This window comes from Helicoverpa zea, chromosome 9 (genome assembly GCF_022581195.2).
Source record: "Helicoverpa zea isolate HzStark_Cry1AcR chromosome 9, ilHelZeax1.1, whole genome shotgun sequence".
Taxonomy (NCBI): Eukaryota; Metazoa; Arthropoda; class Insecta; order Lepidoptera; family Noctuidae; genus Helicoverpa; species Helicoverpa zea.
This window is the reverse complement of record NC_061460.1, coordinates 12,848,009-12,867,392: the sequence shown is the minus strand read 5'-3', so window position 1 is coordinate 12,867,392 and position 19,384 is coordinate 12,848,009. Positions and strand designations below refer to the sequence as shown.

General features: G+C 34.2%; 1 protein-coding gene across 4 annotated transcripts in view; it reads left to right on the top strand.

The window, feature by feature from the left end:
* Positions 1 to 19,384, top strand: part of LOC124633264 (allatostatin-A receptor) — a 184,360-nt gene that overhangs the window by 140,060 nt on the left and 24,916 nt on the right. For all 4 annotated transcript variants that reach the window (XM_047168441.1, XM_047168439.1, XM_047168442.1 and 1 more), the window contains one exon: positions 15,252 to 15,407. In XM_047168441.1, coding sequence (XP_047024397.1) covers positions 15,252 to 15,407 — 156 coding nt within the window. The remainder of the gene's footprint in view (positions 1 to 15,251; positions 15,408 to 19,384) is intronic.

Genomic DNA, 19,384 nt, shown 5'->3' with positions numbered 1-19,384 from the left:
ATATTAATATGTTCAATGGGCACTTCAAATTGAGCAGGAATTTAATGATGATATGAGTAATAATTTGAAAATATAGGATTAAATATGTCTAGACTCTTGAACATTGCTGTTAATAACAAAATTTTCAAATTAAGCAAATTATTCGGTAAATATTAATATTTCGTTCCCGGTAATTAGCTCTACTAATTGAAATAAACATCTGATAATCCTAACTAATATTATGGGAAAGTTAGTTTGTTGGTTTTGTAAGGTTTTCCAAATAAACGACTAATCGATTTAATATAGAATTTGATATCGAGTGAAGTAGCTCTAAAGAATGTTCGTCCCTTTTTTTTGGGGTTCCATAATTTTTGAAGACATAAGCTTTTTCACTATTATTGTAGGGTCAGCTTGAGCATCAGTGTTTTACAAAGAGCGTCTGCGTATCTGAGATCATCAACCCAGTTATCCGAGCCATACAATACTTACTCCTTGGCAATACCTACTGTATTTTTGGCTTCTCGCTACCTTTTACTAAGCCATTGACTACTTTTATATAGGTGCGCGACATAATTTTATATCATCTCAATATAGCAGTCACTAGAAACTTAGCTACAAATCTAGCTTAAGTTTACATGTAAAACAAAAGATTTGAGAAATCACTGTTTACAAACTTTTTAAACATTATTTTAAAACCATTTAACCAACCAACAAATAAAAATTAAAGCCCAAAAAGAGTTACTAAGAGCTACATAGTACCCTGTGTGACATAGACTAGACATAATTAGACAATTATAAAACAGACTGGACACTTCAAGCTAAACGATTGCGGCTCCCATTAGAACTAACTTAATTAAACTAAACAATAGGGTCAAAGGCTTACAACAGATGTTTTAGTTTAACTCCAACTAATTTGTCACAATTAGTATTCCTTTGACATTTTAGGTCTTCATAGTGTTTAAGTTTTGAAGGACAGATAAGTTCAAAGTGTGGAGAACTCAAATATTGTATTCTGTTTGTTACTTGTTTTGTAGTATGTCGCTTTGGTGTTTAAAACTAGCGGTTGCCCGCGGTTTTACCCGCATCCCGAGTGAACAAATTTTTGAGACCGGATTAAAGCTTGTATTACTTAAAGTATTCTAATGTATAAAGTTTTTGCCCTGATGACTGGGCTGAAGAGGTCAGATAGTCAGTTGCATCATGTAAAACACTGATACCTACTCAGCTGAATCCAGTTTAGACTGGAAGCCGAATCCAACATAGTTTAGTTTCAAAAAAGACTAGGCATTTTTAATTCAATAAAAAACCCGTGATGTTAGCTAAATATCACCAAAAAGCACCATACACACACAACATAAAATATCTCAAAACATCCCATCTCGCGAAAAGTAAAAACTCGTAAAAGCTTCAGTAAAACAAAAATCCTGTTGCCATCAATTTTCATTGTGACAATAAATCAGAGGTCGACAATTGCAAACCGCAGCGCCGGCTCGCGTCTCCGATGCGGCGGATAAAAACCCGGACTGACCAGCCATTTGTCTGGTTTTAGCTTATACTGTTATACTGCAACATTTTGTATGGCGAAAGATCTTATGTCTTTGTTAATAAATAATTTTATCATTAGTTTAAAAGGTAACGAATAACAGCATTTAAACACTAGCGAAAAATGCGCGCGATTCCAAGCGGCTTGTTTTGTGCTGGTAGTAGTCAATTGCTTGCTGTCACTCGCGTTGGCCACGCCGTTCGAACCGAGCGGAAAATTTGCTAGTGTAAAAGCGCTGTATGTACTAATCCACTTATGTACAGGATGCCCAGGAAAGAGTACTGTGTTACTGTACGCGTTGATTATTGTAGGTATTCAAACTTCTGGTATTCTTGAAAGCCTTTATTAATAGTTAAAGAAATACAATCACATTTTGTTAGGAATTATAACATTGTTCTCACTGGTTTTTACATCATGACAATTCACACCACAGTCATTCTTTTTCATAGACTAACAACCCTACATTTTTTAAATGTCATAGACTATAAATTCCTAACACCTTCTCCTATTTTTAATATATGAACATAAATTAAAAATACCTTATAATTACTTCAGAAACACATCAGTTTTCAAAACATTAACTTAAACAAGTTTTCAAAACATTAACTTAAACACTTCTAATTATAACTCTCAATTTACACAACAACTTTATCGCAATGAAATTTAAATTTTTCTTTATATAGTGGTTTCGTCAACATATCCGCTATCTGATAATTTGTAGGACAATATATAACATCTAAATATCCTTTCTTATAATTTTCGTGTATAAAATAAAATCTCACATCTATATGTTTAGATCTCTTGCTGAATGAACCTGTTTTAATCAATTGGATAGCACTCTGGTTATCAATATTCAAACTAATCTTAATACTGCTACCAATTAATTCACTTATAAAAGTCTTTAAGTATAAACACTCTTTAACGCAATCTGCTGCTGCTATATATTCCGCTTCAGTTGACGATAGACTTACTATCGGCTGTCTTTTGGAGCACCAAGCTATAGGTCCACCTGCCAACATTATTATGAACCCTGTTGTACTTCGTCTGGTCTCTGTACAACCTGCATAATCTGAATCACAATATGCATGCAATCTTGTAATATCTTTCCCAGCATTATACAAAATCCCTTTATCTCTCGTTCCATTCAAGTACTTCAACACCTTCTTTACTGCTAATATGTCTTGCCTTGATGGATTTTCTACCTTTTTACTTGCTTCATTCACAGCTTGACTGATATCTGGTCTTGACCTGGTTGACAAATACAATAATCCACCAACTAGTTCTCTGTATGGGAAATTTGACGTAGCCACCTTAGATTCATTTTCCTTTCCCACAATGCATGGAGTATCTGCAGCTTTGGAATCATACATATTATATTTTCTAAGTAATTTTTCTGTATAATTCTGCTGATGCAACAAGATGCCTTGTTCTGATCTTTTTATTTCAAAACCTATATAGTTTTGAGGTTGTTCATATGTTTTTAAGATAAATTCTTTTTCCAATTGATGCAAGATCTGTAATAACTTTTCCTTGTCTTTTGATATGGCCAAACCGTCATCAACATATATAGCCAATATTATAGTTTTGTCTTCATTAAAAAACACACACTGATCCGACTTTGAAGCTCTCAGTCCAAGTTTCCTTAAAGTTTCTGTAAATCTTTTATTCCATGTCATTGGTGCCTGTTTTAGCCCATATAGTCCTTTCTTTAAATGACAAATTTTATTAGGCTGTCTTTCATATCCTTCAGGAATATACATAAATATGTCTTCCTTTAACTCGCCATACAAAAATGCTGTTTTCACATCAAAAGTTATCATTTCATATTCCTTTGAAGCAGCAATTGCTATTAATGATTTTATTGCTGATTGACTTACTACTGGACTATATATTTCTTGATAGTCAATGCTTTGCTGTTCGAAGCCTCTTGCTACAAGTCTTGCTTTGTAAGTACCATTTTCTTTTATACAAAATACCCATTTACTTGACAATATCTTGTGTCCTTTTGCTCTTTCTACATCAACTATTTCCCATGTATTGTTACTTTCCAATGATTCCTTCTCCGAATTTATGGCCTTCTCCCAATTATTCTTTTCAGCAGACTTCATGACTTCATCATACGTAAGTAATACATAATCTTGCAGGTAAGCTGGTTTTTTCCGTTGTCGTTTTGTATTTATAGTTTCTATAGTTTCTATCTCTGCAGTATTACTTTCTTTATTTTCATCATTTTCTACTTCATCAATAATATCTGGGATGTTATCTTCTATTACATTACTTTGTTGTTCTAACTCTTCTATTTCATAATAACTGTCATCACTTTCTTCTTCTTGATTTATTTCTTCTTCATTATTACCTGGTATTATTTCTGTTATCACCGAACTTCCTGTTTCTTCATATTTTTCTCCAATTTTCTTATTATTATTAATTATAACAATATCCCTTGCTATTTCAATTCTTCTTTCTTCTTTATTCCACAATCTATATCCATTATTAGTATATCCAATCATGATTAACTTTTTGCTTCTTGGATCTAGTTTCTTAATATTTGAATGTAATTGTTTAGCATATACTATTGAACCAAACTTGCATATATTAGATATATTAGGCCTTTTACCATGCCACATCTCATAAGGTGTCTTATTCTTCAAAGATTCACTTGGTAATCTATTTATAATATAAGTAGAACAGTATACAGCTTCACCCCACATTTCTTTATCTAACCCTGAATCAAATAGTAATGCTCTGGTTTTATCTAATAATGTTCGATTTAGTCTTTCTGCTTTACCATTTAGTTGTGGTGAGTATGGTACTGTATAATCTAGTTTTATTCCCTTTTCAGTACACCATTTTTTAAAATCATTGCTTGTGTATTCACCTCCATTATCGCATCTTATGGTAGATACCTTTTCTGTTCTCTCTCTTTCTGTTTCTTCTATATAATGTTTTAAATTTTCTTTAACTTCATTTTTATATTTAAGCAAGTATATTTTTGTAAAATGAGTATAATCATCCATGACGGTTAAAACATAACTATAGCCATCATACGTTTTGTTTTCGAACGGTCCACATACATCAGTATGTAATAATTGAAGTGGTCTACTGGCTCTGTTTCTTACTGTGTTAAATGGAAGTCTTGTTTGTTTAGCTTGTGTACAGATTTCACATTCGTCTATTTGCCTTAATCCATTTATTTTTATTCCATCTGCCACATCTGGTAATATATCTAGTATTTTCTTTCCTGGATGTCCAAGTCTTTGATGCCATTCTAAGGCAGTGCCATTTTCTTTCATTAACAGTGTTTTTTCTTGCATATTATTATCATCCAAATTAATTTTATATAAACCGTTTTCTTTTTTTCCTGTTAATATTAATTCTGACTCCTTATATATTTTTACATTATCTTTGGTAAATATAACCACTCCTTGATTGTTTGTAACTGCATTAACCGATAATAAATTTTGTGATAAGTCAGGAACAAGCAGGGTATTATTAAGAGTACATTTTTTTCCAATGACTTTACCAGTCCCTTTCACCTCTATTGTTTCTTCATTTGCAGTCAAAACAGATGATGGTTTGCATTCAAAAAATTTTAGTATGTCTACATTTTTGGTCATGTGTGCAGTACACCCAGAGTCTACAACAAATTCTTTCAGTTTTGGTTCTTGAATTTCACCGTTTGTAAAAAATGCCTTTTCTATTCTTTTGTTACTTTTTTCTTCATTCTCATTCTTATTCTTATTTTTGAAAAAACAATTTTCTTCTCTGTGATTAATTTTTTTACAGATTGAGCACTGTTTATTTTTAAACTTACAGTCTTTATCTTCATGGTTGTCCCTTTTGCAGATACTACAGGCTCTACAGTCTTTCTTCATGTGCCCTGTTTTGTTACATTTGAAACATTTTATTGCATTAAACTTTTTCTTTGATGTAGATGAAGATGTAGCTTGAAATGCTAGCTGCTTGTCACTTTCTTTTGCTTTCAACATTCGATTTTCTTCAGCCAGAAGTCTGTTTGTTAAATTTTGAAGGGTTTTCTTATCGTCTGCCATGCATTCCCAAGAAGTTATAAAATAGTTTAAATTATTTGGTAAACAGCTTAGTATTTTGGATATGACCATTTCATCATCTATTTTTGTTCCTAGCTGACTTATACGAAATTGTAAATTTTCTATTTCACTTATTAATTGGGAAAGCGATTGACTCTCTTGTTTCTTATATGTGAAAAACTCTTGTAATAATGCATCTTTGTTTCTTTGCTCAGAACCTTCGAATATTTCACATAATTTTACGTACATTTCACGTGCACTGTTACAATTAATTATGTGACCTTTTAGTTTCTTATCAATACTGCTTATGATAATTCTTTGCACCTGAGCATCTTTGATACTGAAGTCACTTTTCTTGTCATCTTCTTTTGTTTGTGCAATTGTTTTTGCAAGATTTGCCGCTTTTAAGTGTATATTGAATTCAAATTTCCACAATAAAAATGTTTCCGCATCTTTTAATTTTTCTATCTGTATTATCTCAGGTTTTTCCATTTTTTTAGTTTTTCACCGTTTTTTATTTTCTTCCTTGTTATTACTGTTTTTTAGTTTTTTTTTTCACTTGTTTTTTATGTTGGGTTTTTCATTACCCAATCCCGGTTTTTAATTTTTTCTTCTCGGGCGTTCTGGGCCCATAACCTATTGTAGGTATTCAAACTTCTGGTATTCTTGAAAGCCTTTATTAATAGTTAAAGAAATACAATCACATTTTGTTAGGAATTATAACATTGTTCTCACTGGTTTTTACATCATGACAATTCACACCACAGTCATTCTTTTTCATAGACTAACAACCCTACATTTTTTAAATGTCATAGACTATAAATTCCTAACATTGATAGCTTGGATCAATATTTTCCAAAAACAATACGAGACAAAAATTCTAACTGAATTATAGAAAAACCTAAATCCAATAAACAATTATATTCAAAGAAAAAGCAATCAGTCGTCCAAATTAGGTCTTTTATTATCAAATCAAGGCGTATAATAAAATCTATAAGTAAACATAATTACAGCCAAATTGTACTGAAGATAAGGAGAATAAAATAAATGTCATTATTTCATTGGGAATTATATTTTGAGTAAGGTCTTTCTTGATAAGCTTTAATGCTATAGGATTAAATGAACCCAATAGAGATTAATTCGTCACGATGTATTATATAGGGCTCTTATATTTTTATGTCCCGAAATTATAACGTTATTCTTTGGTTTAAAAATATTTGTCACATTGTACGTGTTTCAAAGTATTTGCCCTTTCACAAACATAAAAAATAGCTTGAACCCGTACATCAGTAGGTACTAAAGATTCAGTACCAGAAATGTAGAAAGAAAATCTGTTCAGTAGTTTATGAGTTTATCACAAAATGACCAACCTAACCTTATGTAGGAATTGTTGTTGACTGGCAACACTGGTGGCCGGTTGTCAAAAACATATGTCTTAGATTTTATTTAAAATTAAATAGTTTTAGTGCTTTAATTATTGTAATTGACCTTAGATTCAGTAGATTTAGTGATAAGATATAAGGATAAATGTTTGTGAGTGATTTCGGTGCAAAATAGCGATAGAAATCAATCTGAAAGAAACTGGCTGTCATCCCAACGAACGGATTTTGAAAGTGTTCGAGACAAACATAAAACCCGGGGAGTATTTGCTTATTTATTATGTATTAGATACCCAGTCCCCTCATTTATCAATTTTGTATACCCTGCACATCGTTAAATGACCAAATCTTATACAAGCTGCTATCTAAATATGCCCTATAAGTTTAACTGCCGATACTAAACAAGATCAGCTGTTTTCTTGTGGTCATTGTAAGACTATATTTCATATCCAGTGAAAGTTTATTTTCAGAAATTTATTTCAAATAGAATTTATTGAACAACTAACAAACACATTCATTTTCAACTGATATTTAGAAAAAAAAAATACCCTCAACAACTTTTTAATTTTTATTTTCTCTTTTCATAAAACATAATTAACTTGCTCACAATCCAGCAATACAGAGTACTCTTTTCCTTATAATTAGCTTCAGCATCTTTAACTCTGTATTAAGAATTAATTCATTAAACAATAATCCTCCAGTCTTTTGTTTCTAAACTTAACTTTACTTTTAACCTCTCTTCCTTCTTTCACTTAGCTATCTCTTCTCACATTCCAGGGTGCCTCAGGGTTAACTTTTCATCATGTTAACCCGTAGAGCTGCATTCTTTGAGGAAAAGTTGAGGGCTACACTGAAAGACTTGGAAATCAGCAAAGATCTGTGCAAACAGCTGTTACAAGAACGGGATGACAGCGAGGTAGAAGTTAAGGTCATTGTTGACAAGAACACTGAACTTAAGAACCAGTTAGCTGAATTGCATATAGAACATATGGATATACTCGACCAAAATCAACATCTTAATCGACTAGTGTCAAACATGCAAGAGTGCAGCGACACACATGAACTGGCTTTAACTAGGATCTCTGAGCTGGAACATGAGCTAAGCAGAGCCCACAACACCATCACACAGTTGGAGTCTGCAAAGTCCAGTGAACGGTCTGCGAACACCTGCAGCCTGTACGATGAGCTTGTTGGTAGTGCATCCGATTCTTGTAGTAATCAGCCAATGATAACAATTGACTTGACCAATGATACTTTAGCGCAGGAAAGTAAAACATTTACATCACACAATAAAATTAAAAAGTATTTAAAATTAAATAGAATAATAGGTAAAATTAGAAAATCATTAAAAAAACAAAAAGTGTATCAAAAATCAAACAATTTCCTTAGGAAAAAGAACATTAGTTTAATAAGTGATTTAGAACTTTGTCAATCAGAATTAGACGTATGTAGGTCGTTTCATGACACAGAAATTCAGCGCTTACAGGAGGAACTTCATATTAAAGAAATTTGTCTTAGGGATATTTTCCACAAATATGAAGCTTCACAACAGGATTTGAGTAAGCGCATGCAAGAGGCCTGTGAGCTGGCAGACATAGTGAGGTGCAATGCAGAGAGGTATGAGTCATTGACAAATAACCTTTCCTGTAGTTGTACTTGCTCCCCGACACCTGAGCCCCAGTCTGTTACCCCGGCACCACAGGTGACTCAAGTGGCTGTCACCCATGATTCTGATTCTATTACAGTTATAAATAAAAGTGTTACATACATTTTTTCTGACAAATTTGGTCAAGGATTAGGTAGTATATTTAATCAGTGTTCGCAACAATATGTCATTAATAATTGTTTACCTGGTGCCAGTTTTAGCCACTTAATAAACACTATTAAATTGACAAAGCTAATCCCATACTCTACTATAATATTGCTTTATGGAGATAGCTTTAATGTTACAAAAAAAGATATTATAGATTGCATTAGTCTTGTTTATTTAAGTGAAATAAATAAATGTAAATTCATAATAGGTGCCTTACCTTACTCTTACAGTTTGACTGAGGAACAGAATAGGCACATTTTCAATCTTAATATGTTAATGTACAATAGGACTAACCGTCTTGACTCTATTTCAATTTTTGATGTTAATCAGTTTGATAATAGATTTCAATTAACTGAATATTCTATGTATTTGCCACCTAGCTGTAGACGACACATTGCTAATCTTTTAGCATATAATATACATATAGACACAGGTACTTGTCATGTATCTTCGAATATTGTTAGTAATACTACTAACATTACTATTGATACGCCTACTAGTTTAAACTATTAGGCACGACAACAGGTGAGTCAAATGTTTTGAATCTTGTACATCAAAACATGCAGGGCTTATCTGGCAAGGAGTTAGAGTTAAGTTTGTTTTTGGAAGGTTTTAATGTTCATGTCTTATGTTTGACTGAACATTGGTTAAAAGAACCCGAAATATTGTTTTTAAACGATAGCAAATATACTGTACAAAGTGCGTTTGTAAGGAAGAATGCCATACGAGGTGGATCTTTAATATTAGTTTCTAACGAGTTAAAATGTAAACAACGACAGGATCTGGTTAAACTTTCTGTCGAGCGCACTATCGAGTTGTCTTGTGTAGAACTTGAGCGATATGTTATAATTTGCGTATACCGCCCCCCCACAGGTGATTTCAACATATTCGAGTCAGTTATAGAAGACTTGTTTAATAAATTGAAATCTAATAATAAACGTAAAATAATATGCGGAGATTTTAACGTAAATATATTAGAGGTAGATTCTCCATTAAGTATTAGACTCGTAAACCTATTTAAATCTTATAACTTAGTCAATTTGTTTTTTGAACCTACAAGAATCACGGCCACTTCTTCAACTTGCCTTGATAATATTTTTTGTGATTGTGCAGCCTCAAGTTGTATGCTTCTTAATAACCTGACGTCTGACCATTGCGGACAAAGTGCTTGTTTTCCCATGGTAATCCACAAAAAGCCATTGAAAATTGAATGCAGGCCTGTTACAGCTAGTCGATGTAGTAGATTTAAAAGTAATATAAACAAAAAACTTAAACCTTCTATTCTTGCAAATGAAGATCCTAATGTCATGTATGGATCACTCTTTGATGTTGTAGAAAAGGAATTCAATTCCACGTTTAAGACTAAAACCATGACTGTCAATGCTACCTCTGCCAACTTTAATAAATGGGCTACTGAAGGTATTTACAAAAGTCGAGCGAGGCTTTACGAGTTATACGGTATGAAAATGTACAGGTTTGATACTCCATTCTTAGATTATGTTAGAAAATATTCAAAATTATTTAAACAAATTTGTAATGTTGCTAAAGCAAAATATATAAGTAATACAATAAAAAATTCTTCCAATAAAGTAAAGACTACTTGGAAAATTATTAATCAGGAAACTGGAAAATCGACAAATATTGAGAATAAATTAGAAATATTCGCTGATAATAAACGTATTAGTAATGCGGCTGACGTAGCCATGGCATTTAATGAGTTCTTTGCTAGCATACCTTTAACTACGACTCGCTCCTTGAGTTCTTCTGCTACGGACGCTGAGAATCTCCTGCATAATAGTGTCCCTAAGTGTGACGCTATTTTTAGTTTTGAGCAAATAACGCCAATTGATGTTATTAATGTTTTTAATTCGCTGAGCTTAAAAAACAGTGGTGACTATTGGGGTATTTCCATTAAACTATTAAAGAATATTATCGACATTGTTGCCCCCTATCTTGCTATCACATTTAATAAATGTATTGAAACCGGAGTTTTTCCCGACCTAATGAAACTAAGTAAAGTCATTCCTTTATTTAAATCAGGCGATAAGAAGGATGTAAATAATTTTAGACCCATATCCATCTTACCCGCTTTTAGTAAAATATTCGAAAAATTAGTACTCAAGCAGTTACAAAGATATTTCAATGTTAATAGCCTCCTTCATAGTGAACAATATGGCTTTACAAAAGGTCGTTCGACAACAGATGCTGGTGTAGCTCTTTTAAAACACATTTTTAATGCGTGGGAAAACTCTCAGAATGCCATTGGAGTATTCTGTGATCTCTCCAAAGCATTCGATTGTGTGCACCACGATACGCTTCTACGTAAATTACGTTACTACGGAGTCCAAAATGAAGCTCTTAGCGTAATAGAATCCTATTTAAATAACAGATTGCAATGCGTAGATGTCAATGGCGTCAAATCATCAGGTTTATCAGTCCAATTAGGTGTGCCACAGGGCTCAATATTAGGTCCGTTCTTATTCCTGGTATATATTAATGATCTACCATACCATCTGAAGAATATCTGTGACGTTGTACTGTTTGCAGATGACACTTCACTTATTTTTAAAGTCGACAGAAATAGGGATCACTTTAACGACGTAAACAGTGCACTTTCGTTGGTTACACACTGGTTTAGTACTAATAACTTGGTCTTAAATGCGAAGAAAACAAAATGCCTTAAATTTACTCTACCGAACGTGAAAAACCTAGGCCCGAATATTATATTAAGTAACGAGGTTCTAGAAACTGTCAAATCCACAGTATTTCTTGGTATATCAGTCGATAGCAGACTTCAGTGGGGCTCGCATATAGCTGGCCTCGCGGGAAGGCTTAGCTCAGCTGCGTACGCCGTCAGAAAAGTAAGACAATTCACTGACGTAGAAACAGCTCGAGTAGTCTATTTTAGCTACTTTCACAGCGTTATGTCCTACGGTATTCTTCTGTGGGGCAAAGCTGCTGATATTCAAAACATATTTGTATTACAAAAACGAGCTGTTCGTGCGATATACCGGTTAGGTAGTAGACACTCGCTAAGAGAGCTCTTTAAAGAAATAGGCATTCTTACTGTGGCATCACAATTTATCTTTGCCAATATACTTTACATTAGGCAAAATATTCATTTGTACACCAAAAAAAGCGATGTTCACAGTATTAACACTAGAAACAAGCACAAACTGTGTGTACCCACTCACAGACTTCATAAGGTTCATGGATCATTTTTGGGGCTCGGTATTCGCTTTTATAATAAACTACCTCTAACTTTACTACAATTACCGTTTAACGCATTTAAATTACAAGTAAAGTCAATTCTTTCAAAGAAGGCTTACTATAGCATTAATGACTATTTAAATGATAAGAATAGTTGGTCGCTAAGTTGAACGCGAGGCAGCTCATTCTTGTTATCACTTTAACTAAATTATTAACTTATTATTATTGTTTACATTAATTGACATTACTTCGGACATTAATTCTGAATTATAATTGAGTTTATTTTTATTTACTTAGGGAAGTTTTGTTAAACTTTGCTTACCATTGTTTCTTTATGGCTTGCTAGTGACTGCAGCATTTCTTACATGTTCTACTTTTGTTGAATAGCAGCAAGCACGTCATGCTCCCTTAGACGGTATGGCCAGCGGTAGCGTTGGGGGTCGGGTTGTCCCCTTCCCTCAAAAATGTGCGAAGGGGGCGATGGCTGATCCTCGCGTTATACTCGTGAACGGGTGCTGCTGGCGGTACCAGGTCGTGTTGATGGCTATTGACACTTTATCAATTTTAGTATGATTTTCTATTAGCTTTTTTTTTTTTTGAAGAAAATAATAATACTGTAGTCCTAGCAGGTACACCTTGTTTGTGTTGTACAGCTACAACGTAAACATCTATGCGCATGTAGGTGGGCACGCTGATTCTATGCTTATATTAAAATACATTTTTATTTTATTAACAGGAGGCTTTAGATACACTTAATGGACTATAAGAAATGCTTGAGTACTTAGTCTTTATAGGTGTAAATCTGTGTGCTAGCCTACTTGTGTTCAGTTTGTTTTTTTTTTTTCCTTTTTTAATTTTATATAATAGTTATCATGTGATAATGATATTTTTATGACTTTTTGACTTGTTTTGTATACATTCTGGTTCTTCAAACCTTACAGACAGACATGTGTTGCTGGGGAGTTTGTTGCGCCACTTCTTCTTCCCAGCAAAAACACATAGGAAGTGGTGAAGGGCGGGCGTTTTTGGGGGCTGTCTTTTGTTTTTGACGTTCGAAAAGTGCTGATTTATCAGTCTAATTTGAATAAACGATTTTGAGTTTTTGAGTTTTTTTTTTTTTTTTTTATTGGTTTTGTAATAAAGTAGTGATTCGACACTTGCATAGTCGAAAGTCACTTAAAACATCTTTGTAACCACACATTGAGATCTACGTTCGAAATCTGTTTAGCACTACATAATATTTATGTATCTTTGTCTATATACATATGTATCTGTAATTCGACCACTGCAATATGTGGTTTTACTGGCACCAAAGGATTTAATTTAAGCATTCTCAAAGCTTCAAATTGAAACGTTCCGTTTTACGCGCCCACCAATATCGTGTCCAACAATGTTGAACATATGTGTACAAATGTTTTTGGTACAAATGTTTCTCGTACAAATGTTTTTGGTGAGGATTAGACAATAGAGGCAGTGTATGCTAAATAAATATATGATTATGCTAATGCGAATGTTTGTTCGCGTGAAATGGATGGCTGAATTTTGGAACATTATCATACAGGAATAGTGAAGGGATTTTTGTGGTATATTTGGAACACAGCTTTAAATCTGAGCTTAGATTTTATGTAGTTCGGACTACAAAAGGAATTTAATATTTTGTAATCTTGAACTCGCCATCACGTGTCCTACTGAATGAGTCCCTAATGAGCACCAACCATCTCGGCCTTGGGACCTTTTTAACCCTCTGCAGCTGACGTAGTAGTCCCACAGACACCGCAAAATACAAAATCAAGTTTTTTACCGTCATTTTTCAAATTCGTGCGCCAGCTCTTCGAGTACCTTCCTATAAAGGGCTCGCGTGTCGGTCAGTGTGCGGGAATCGGTCACAGTGAGCTTACTTTAGCGTGGAGGAAGGAAAGTGTCCACGGGACTACCACGTCAGCGTCAAGGTAAGTTTCCACGAGACTACCACCTCAGTCAAATGGTTATATCTTCATAGTGTCTCCTAAACTACCACGTCAGTAAACTAGTTTAAGTGATTCATTATTTCGTGTTATTTTCCAATTTTCATAAAATATAACATTAATACTTTAATTACTAATCAATTAACTTGAATACCAAGCTAACTACTTTTAAGTACCTCACAAGTTTTTAGATGGACATCTCAAGCAACAACCCTAAACCAGGGACTTCTGCTCGTAAAAGAACATCGGCTGGAACTCTCCAGAGTCATGAAGGGGAAATATTGAACTAACTGTAACAGGAAAGTTACGATGCCTTGAGTGTTAGGTAGAGTAGGGGTAGAGGTATTGATGATAAAGATGGAGATCCAAGTTTCGAGCCTGAAACTGAACGCGATGAAGATGACGCCATTTCACGTGAAGGAGAGTTTTAGGCATAGATGGGGGGTCCCTCCATCTCCGGTAGGTCGATTTGTTCCACTGAGTGACAAAACATTTTGTTCTATTTTCCAACTTAAATAAAAAGACAAACTAAGTATCGTTGCTGTGATTGTTCGAAGCCAATTTGCCTTCAGTTCTCTAAGTCACTGTGTGATAATTGCCAAAAAAAGGTGTGACTTTGAATCACTCTAGTTTATAATTTGACCAATGAATGTATCTCATTTTTTCAATACTGATTCATATTATTGTGAACTTTTAAAATATGTAATGTAAAATTTGAAAAAGTTGATTTTGTTACTTTTTTTAGTTAATAAATGATTAAGTAGAATTTTTCAGACTGATTTGACATAAGTAAATAAAAGTTGTTTAATTTTGAAAGTACATTTTGTTTTTTTTTTTATTCCAAGTTAATTTAACATTTAAAATAGGCTATAAATCCAATAAATGTCAATATTTAGCCGTATAGTTTAATTTTACAAAAATATTTGCAGTTGAAGTGGTGTCTCGTGTACTACCACCTCAGTTGAATTGTAAAAATTTGACCACGTCAGTTGCAGAGGGTTAAATCGCCATGTTTATCGAAGTTAAAGGCTAACTTATCAGTAACACGTTTTACAGCTTAGATTACAATAGGCCTGTTCCCTAAAAACTATCACCCTTCACCGCTTACTAGTGATAACTGGAAAGAAGAAGCGGTCATGAACAAACTTCACAAATTGAAGGCCTGGAAATGTCCAAATCTAATGGATTTGCTCACAGGCAAGTGAGTTGGTGAGCGCAGTGTGGAATGCTTTTGATCTAATCTTCGAAGATGCTGATGAGGGTCTAGTAAAAATGCCATTACTGCTTCACTAATATATGGTTCTTGTCTTCCAGATCATCCTGCTAGTGAAGGCGTTAGACAAGTACAATATCACGTACTTCACGGTGACGGCGCAGATCGTGTCGCATGTACTGGCTTACATGAACAGCTGTGTCAATCCAGTGCTGTACGCGTTCTTGTCCGAGAACTTCAGGGTCGCGTTTAGGAAGGTGAGAGAACATCATTTTTATCTTTATCCTTTTTTAAATGCTTGTGCTCTATAATATGTCCTGTGCAGCTGACTGATCTCCTAAGAACAGCCGCCGTGGTCGAAATCGGTCTTGTTTTGTCACACAAGCAAAGGTCAAATGTTCCCCAAAGTCTTCCGATGCTTGCTGTGGCCAGTCAACAGGATTTTTATTTTTAGAATTTACATTCATAGTTGCTTTATTTATATTTTTAACGTCAAACTGATACAGATCAGAAAGAATAAATTACCCAATTTAGCGCAAAGCTATGTTTTTATTTTCAACTGACCAGTGACTTCGAAAAAAAGTACACATTGCATTTTTTTTATTAATTTGTTTGATTGGATTTTTGAATCTGATATTTTTATTAGTATTCAAGCAATAGTATGTATAGGTGGAAAAGCACTCTTTGGCTCTCAGTGTGATCAATTAATTAGCACTGGAAAAAGTTTTTGGGCGAAATTAAGTCGGGATGGAGCTATACATATGCCAGTATTTTACATGAAACAACTACATAGTTATATCTGATATCCACAGTAAAATACATTATACTTAACATGTTTTAAGTAAACTATTTCTGCAAATCTAAAAATAAGCTTATTTATCAAAAATACTGCGGCAATAAAAACGAGGAGAAATACATTAAATCCTACCACGATAATAAATTGTCTATAAATATATTTTTCTGTTTTGACGCGATCTCTTCGCGAACCATTAAGCACAATCAGTTTTTGAATACTAATGGCGGCCGTGGACTGAATTCACTGAAATATTAAATTAAAATATTTTAATAATATATGTCGTTTAATCTACATATTCATTAACATGCGGAATGAGTTCTGCAGAAAACTTATTAATTTAATAAGGATTCAGATGCGATGCTTTTAGTATTAAAAGATTCATTCACGTTTATGGGAGTTTCTTGCCGGTTCTTCTCTATAAGACTGACCCTTTGGAACCGTGCAACTAGAAAGAGCTTTCATAGGCCTATTTGAAATTTAAAAAATGACTTCGACTTTGTCGTTTTATCCTAGGGCATTATAATAGATATACCCCTCCCCACTGGGGGGAGGCATGAGGGGCCTGCCGTGAGGCGGGCAAGCGCCGGTGGGGGACTGGACGCCATAGATTCCCAGACCCCCTCCACTCAGGCGAGGTCGGAGTGCCGCTGGGCCTTTTTAGTGGGTATACCGGGAACGTCGTTACCGGGGAGTCCCACATACCCCTCTCCCGTACCCAGCGACAACAAAAAAAAAAGAAAGGGCATTATAATATTGAAATTAATTAAACTACAAAAAAAAGGCTTATGTTTAACTGATCACCAGAAATAGTAACAAATAGCAGACAAAAATAGTAAATGATCACCAAAATGAAACTCGCGTTTTAATGTAAAATGATAACCAAAGTTTTAACACTTTGCTATCCCATTTAAGTGAAATTACTCCAAAATAAATCATGCGCAAGCCAAAAATAGTAAATGATCACCAAAATTAAACCACCATTTAAAGTAAAATGATAACCAAAGTTTTTTACATTCTGCTATCCTATTTAAGCAAAATGAGTCCAAATAAATCATTGTTATCCCAAAAGTAGTAAATGATCACCAAAAGTAGTAAATGATCATCAAAAAATGATAATCAAAGTTTTTACATCTTGCTATCCTGTTTAAGTAAACTGACTCCAAAAAAATAAGTTCGGCCTGATACAATAAATGTAATTACATTATGGGGACCCTTTTCCTGCACTAGGGTGGAAAATTGTCTATTGCATGCCTCTAAACAGTGCGATAAGAGTGTGTTTTCGAGGGAGTGTAGGTATTGAGAAACACATTCTTCTTCTTCTTTCTCCTGCCCTGTTCCCAATTTTACTTGGGGTCGGCGCAATATGTCATTTTCTTCCATTTTCCCCTGTCACTCGTCATACTGACACTCACGCATGCATTGCAAGCCGGACACATAACTTAATATGGCATCATAATACTTTATTTGATAATAAGCCTACATTTTATGGCAATCACAGTGACTTATTTAGGCAAAAATAATACATTAATTTAGTCGTCAAGAGTTGGTGATCATTTACTAAATTTGGTGGTCGAATACAATTTAAAGTGAAGTCGTGACTAAAATAGCTGGTACTATTACATTTTTAGACTTTATTTTTCTGGTATTCAGTAGATTTTTCTGGTTGCAAAACTAAGGGTATCAAAGCATTTTATGGTGGTCATTATATTTGTTCCCCAAAAAAAATACAAAGGTGTGTAACGATGAATAACGATAATAGTGACTCACTAACACGCCATGCTACTCAACATCATATCAGTAAAGTTTGTATGTATTTAAGGCATACCTACATATAGTTCTACTTCTACGCAGCATATATAGGTTTCATTATGCTCTAAATATAGTGTAGTTTCGGCTAAAACTCTTTGCAAATAGCTAACAATATAAATTCACCTGCAGTATCAGGTAACATCCAAAAGGCAATAACAGAATCACCAGCCCATCCTGTTTCAATTGTTCTAGAATATACTGGAATATTCTAGAAACCAGTTGTGAATCCTTTGTGGTATTGACTGGCCTGTGCCAACGTTAATTGTTATGTTATCACTAACGTACTGTCTCTGATATTCGGAACCTAATATGAAAAGCAATTGTTCAATTTCAACGTTATCCATTCTGGGAAATATGGTTTAGGCGGTGTAGTTACTAATTTGATTGATCGAATTTCTGCATTGAAGACTGGTAAATGATTTGCGAAGGCTCATATGGCTAGTTTATTCAAATACATAGTTCAGTAGAAGTGATTAGTAAGGTTTATCAAAAAAACATGAAAAATTCATGCCTTTTGACTAAATAATCTACACAAGATGAATTATTTAATCAGGTGTTACTTTGCGGAAATCCATGACATAAAACTTTGGAAAAATATCTAGCGTTAATTCTGGCCGACAATAAATCGGGACCGAACGACTACTCGACATGTCTTTCGCCCCTAAGCAGGTCTTCAGGATATGTTCAGTCGTCGACTATTTGGTGGTTTCACTTTTTTTTAATCTACACAATCTAGATGGCCCTTGACATATACTCCATTCAAGACGCAGAACCAGTGTAGTAATTGGAACGTCGAGTACATCATTGTTACATCCTCATGAGACACAGCCACTGCTTGTCATTGACATCAATGACGTCATATGTATGCCAGGGTATCTTGAAAGGCAAACAATTAACACTTGATAGCGTTTAGTTCCTAGAACTATTATATTGGTTCGAGGATCAAGGTGTTCCAAGGGCCGTCTGTATGTAATGTGGTGGTCGAAATTAAACGTAAACTTTTCAATATTACTGAGTGGTTTCTTGAGGTATTATAAAAAGGCTGTGGGATTGCATGCCTTGGTACAAAGTAACCTAGGTGGGGTTTAGTACGTAAAGGTCTGAAAGCTGACACTTCCTACTGATTACCTGAGGTTTACCCCCTTTGGTAGATATGAAATCTACCAAAGGGGGTATCCTAAGACAACTATACGAGGAAAACGGGACTAAAGTGTTCTGCAGTCGCAAATCCACCTGAAGCAAACTTCTTCTTTAATGCTAATGCCGTTTATTGATGACAATTTTACCAGTCGCCATTATTACGTTGAATTTTAAAGTATTTTCTTCTAGAATTTAAAACAATCTTACTGCGGCGTACCGCGGTAGATTTTGCCACGTCTTTCAAAGTATTAGTCGCTCAACCGCAAACTGTTGGGTCATTTATTGTTTTCCATTACGACTGGAAACCCTTTCTAATGACAGTTGTTGTAACAACTTAAAACCCCAAATTGTATAACAAGATTACTGAGTTACAGTCCGCTTATAAACTTTGAAGTTTTGAACTTATAGATTCTTTTCTGAGTCCGAGACCTTTTGGTAAACTCCTCTTAAATATTTGTTGGCTCGTAATATTAATAGATTTGATTTGAA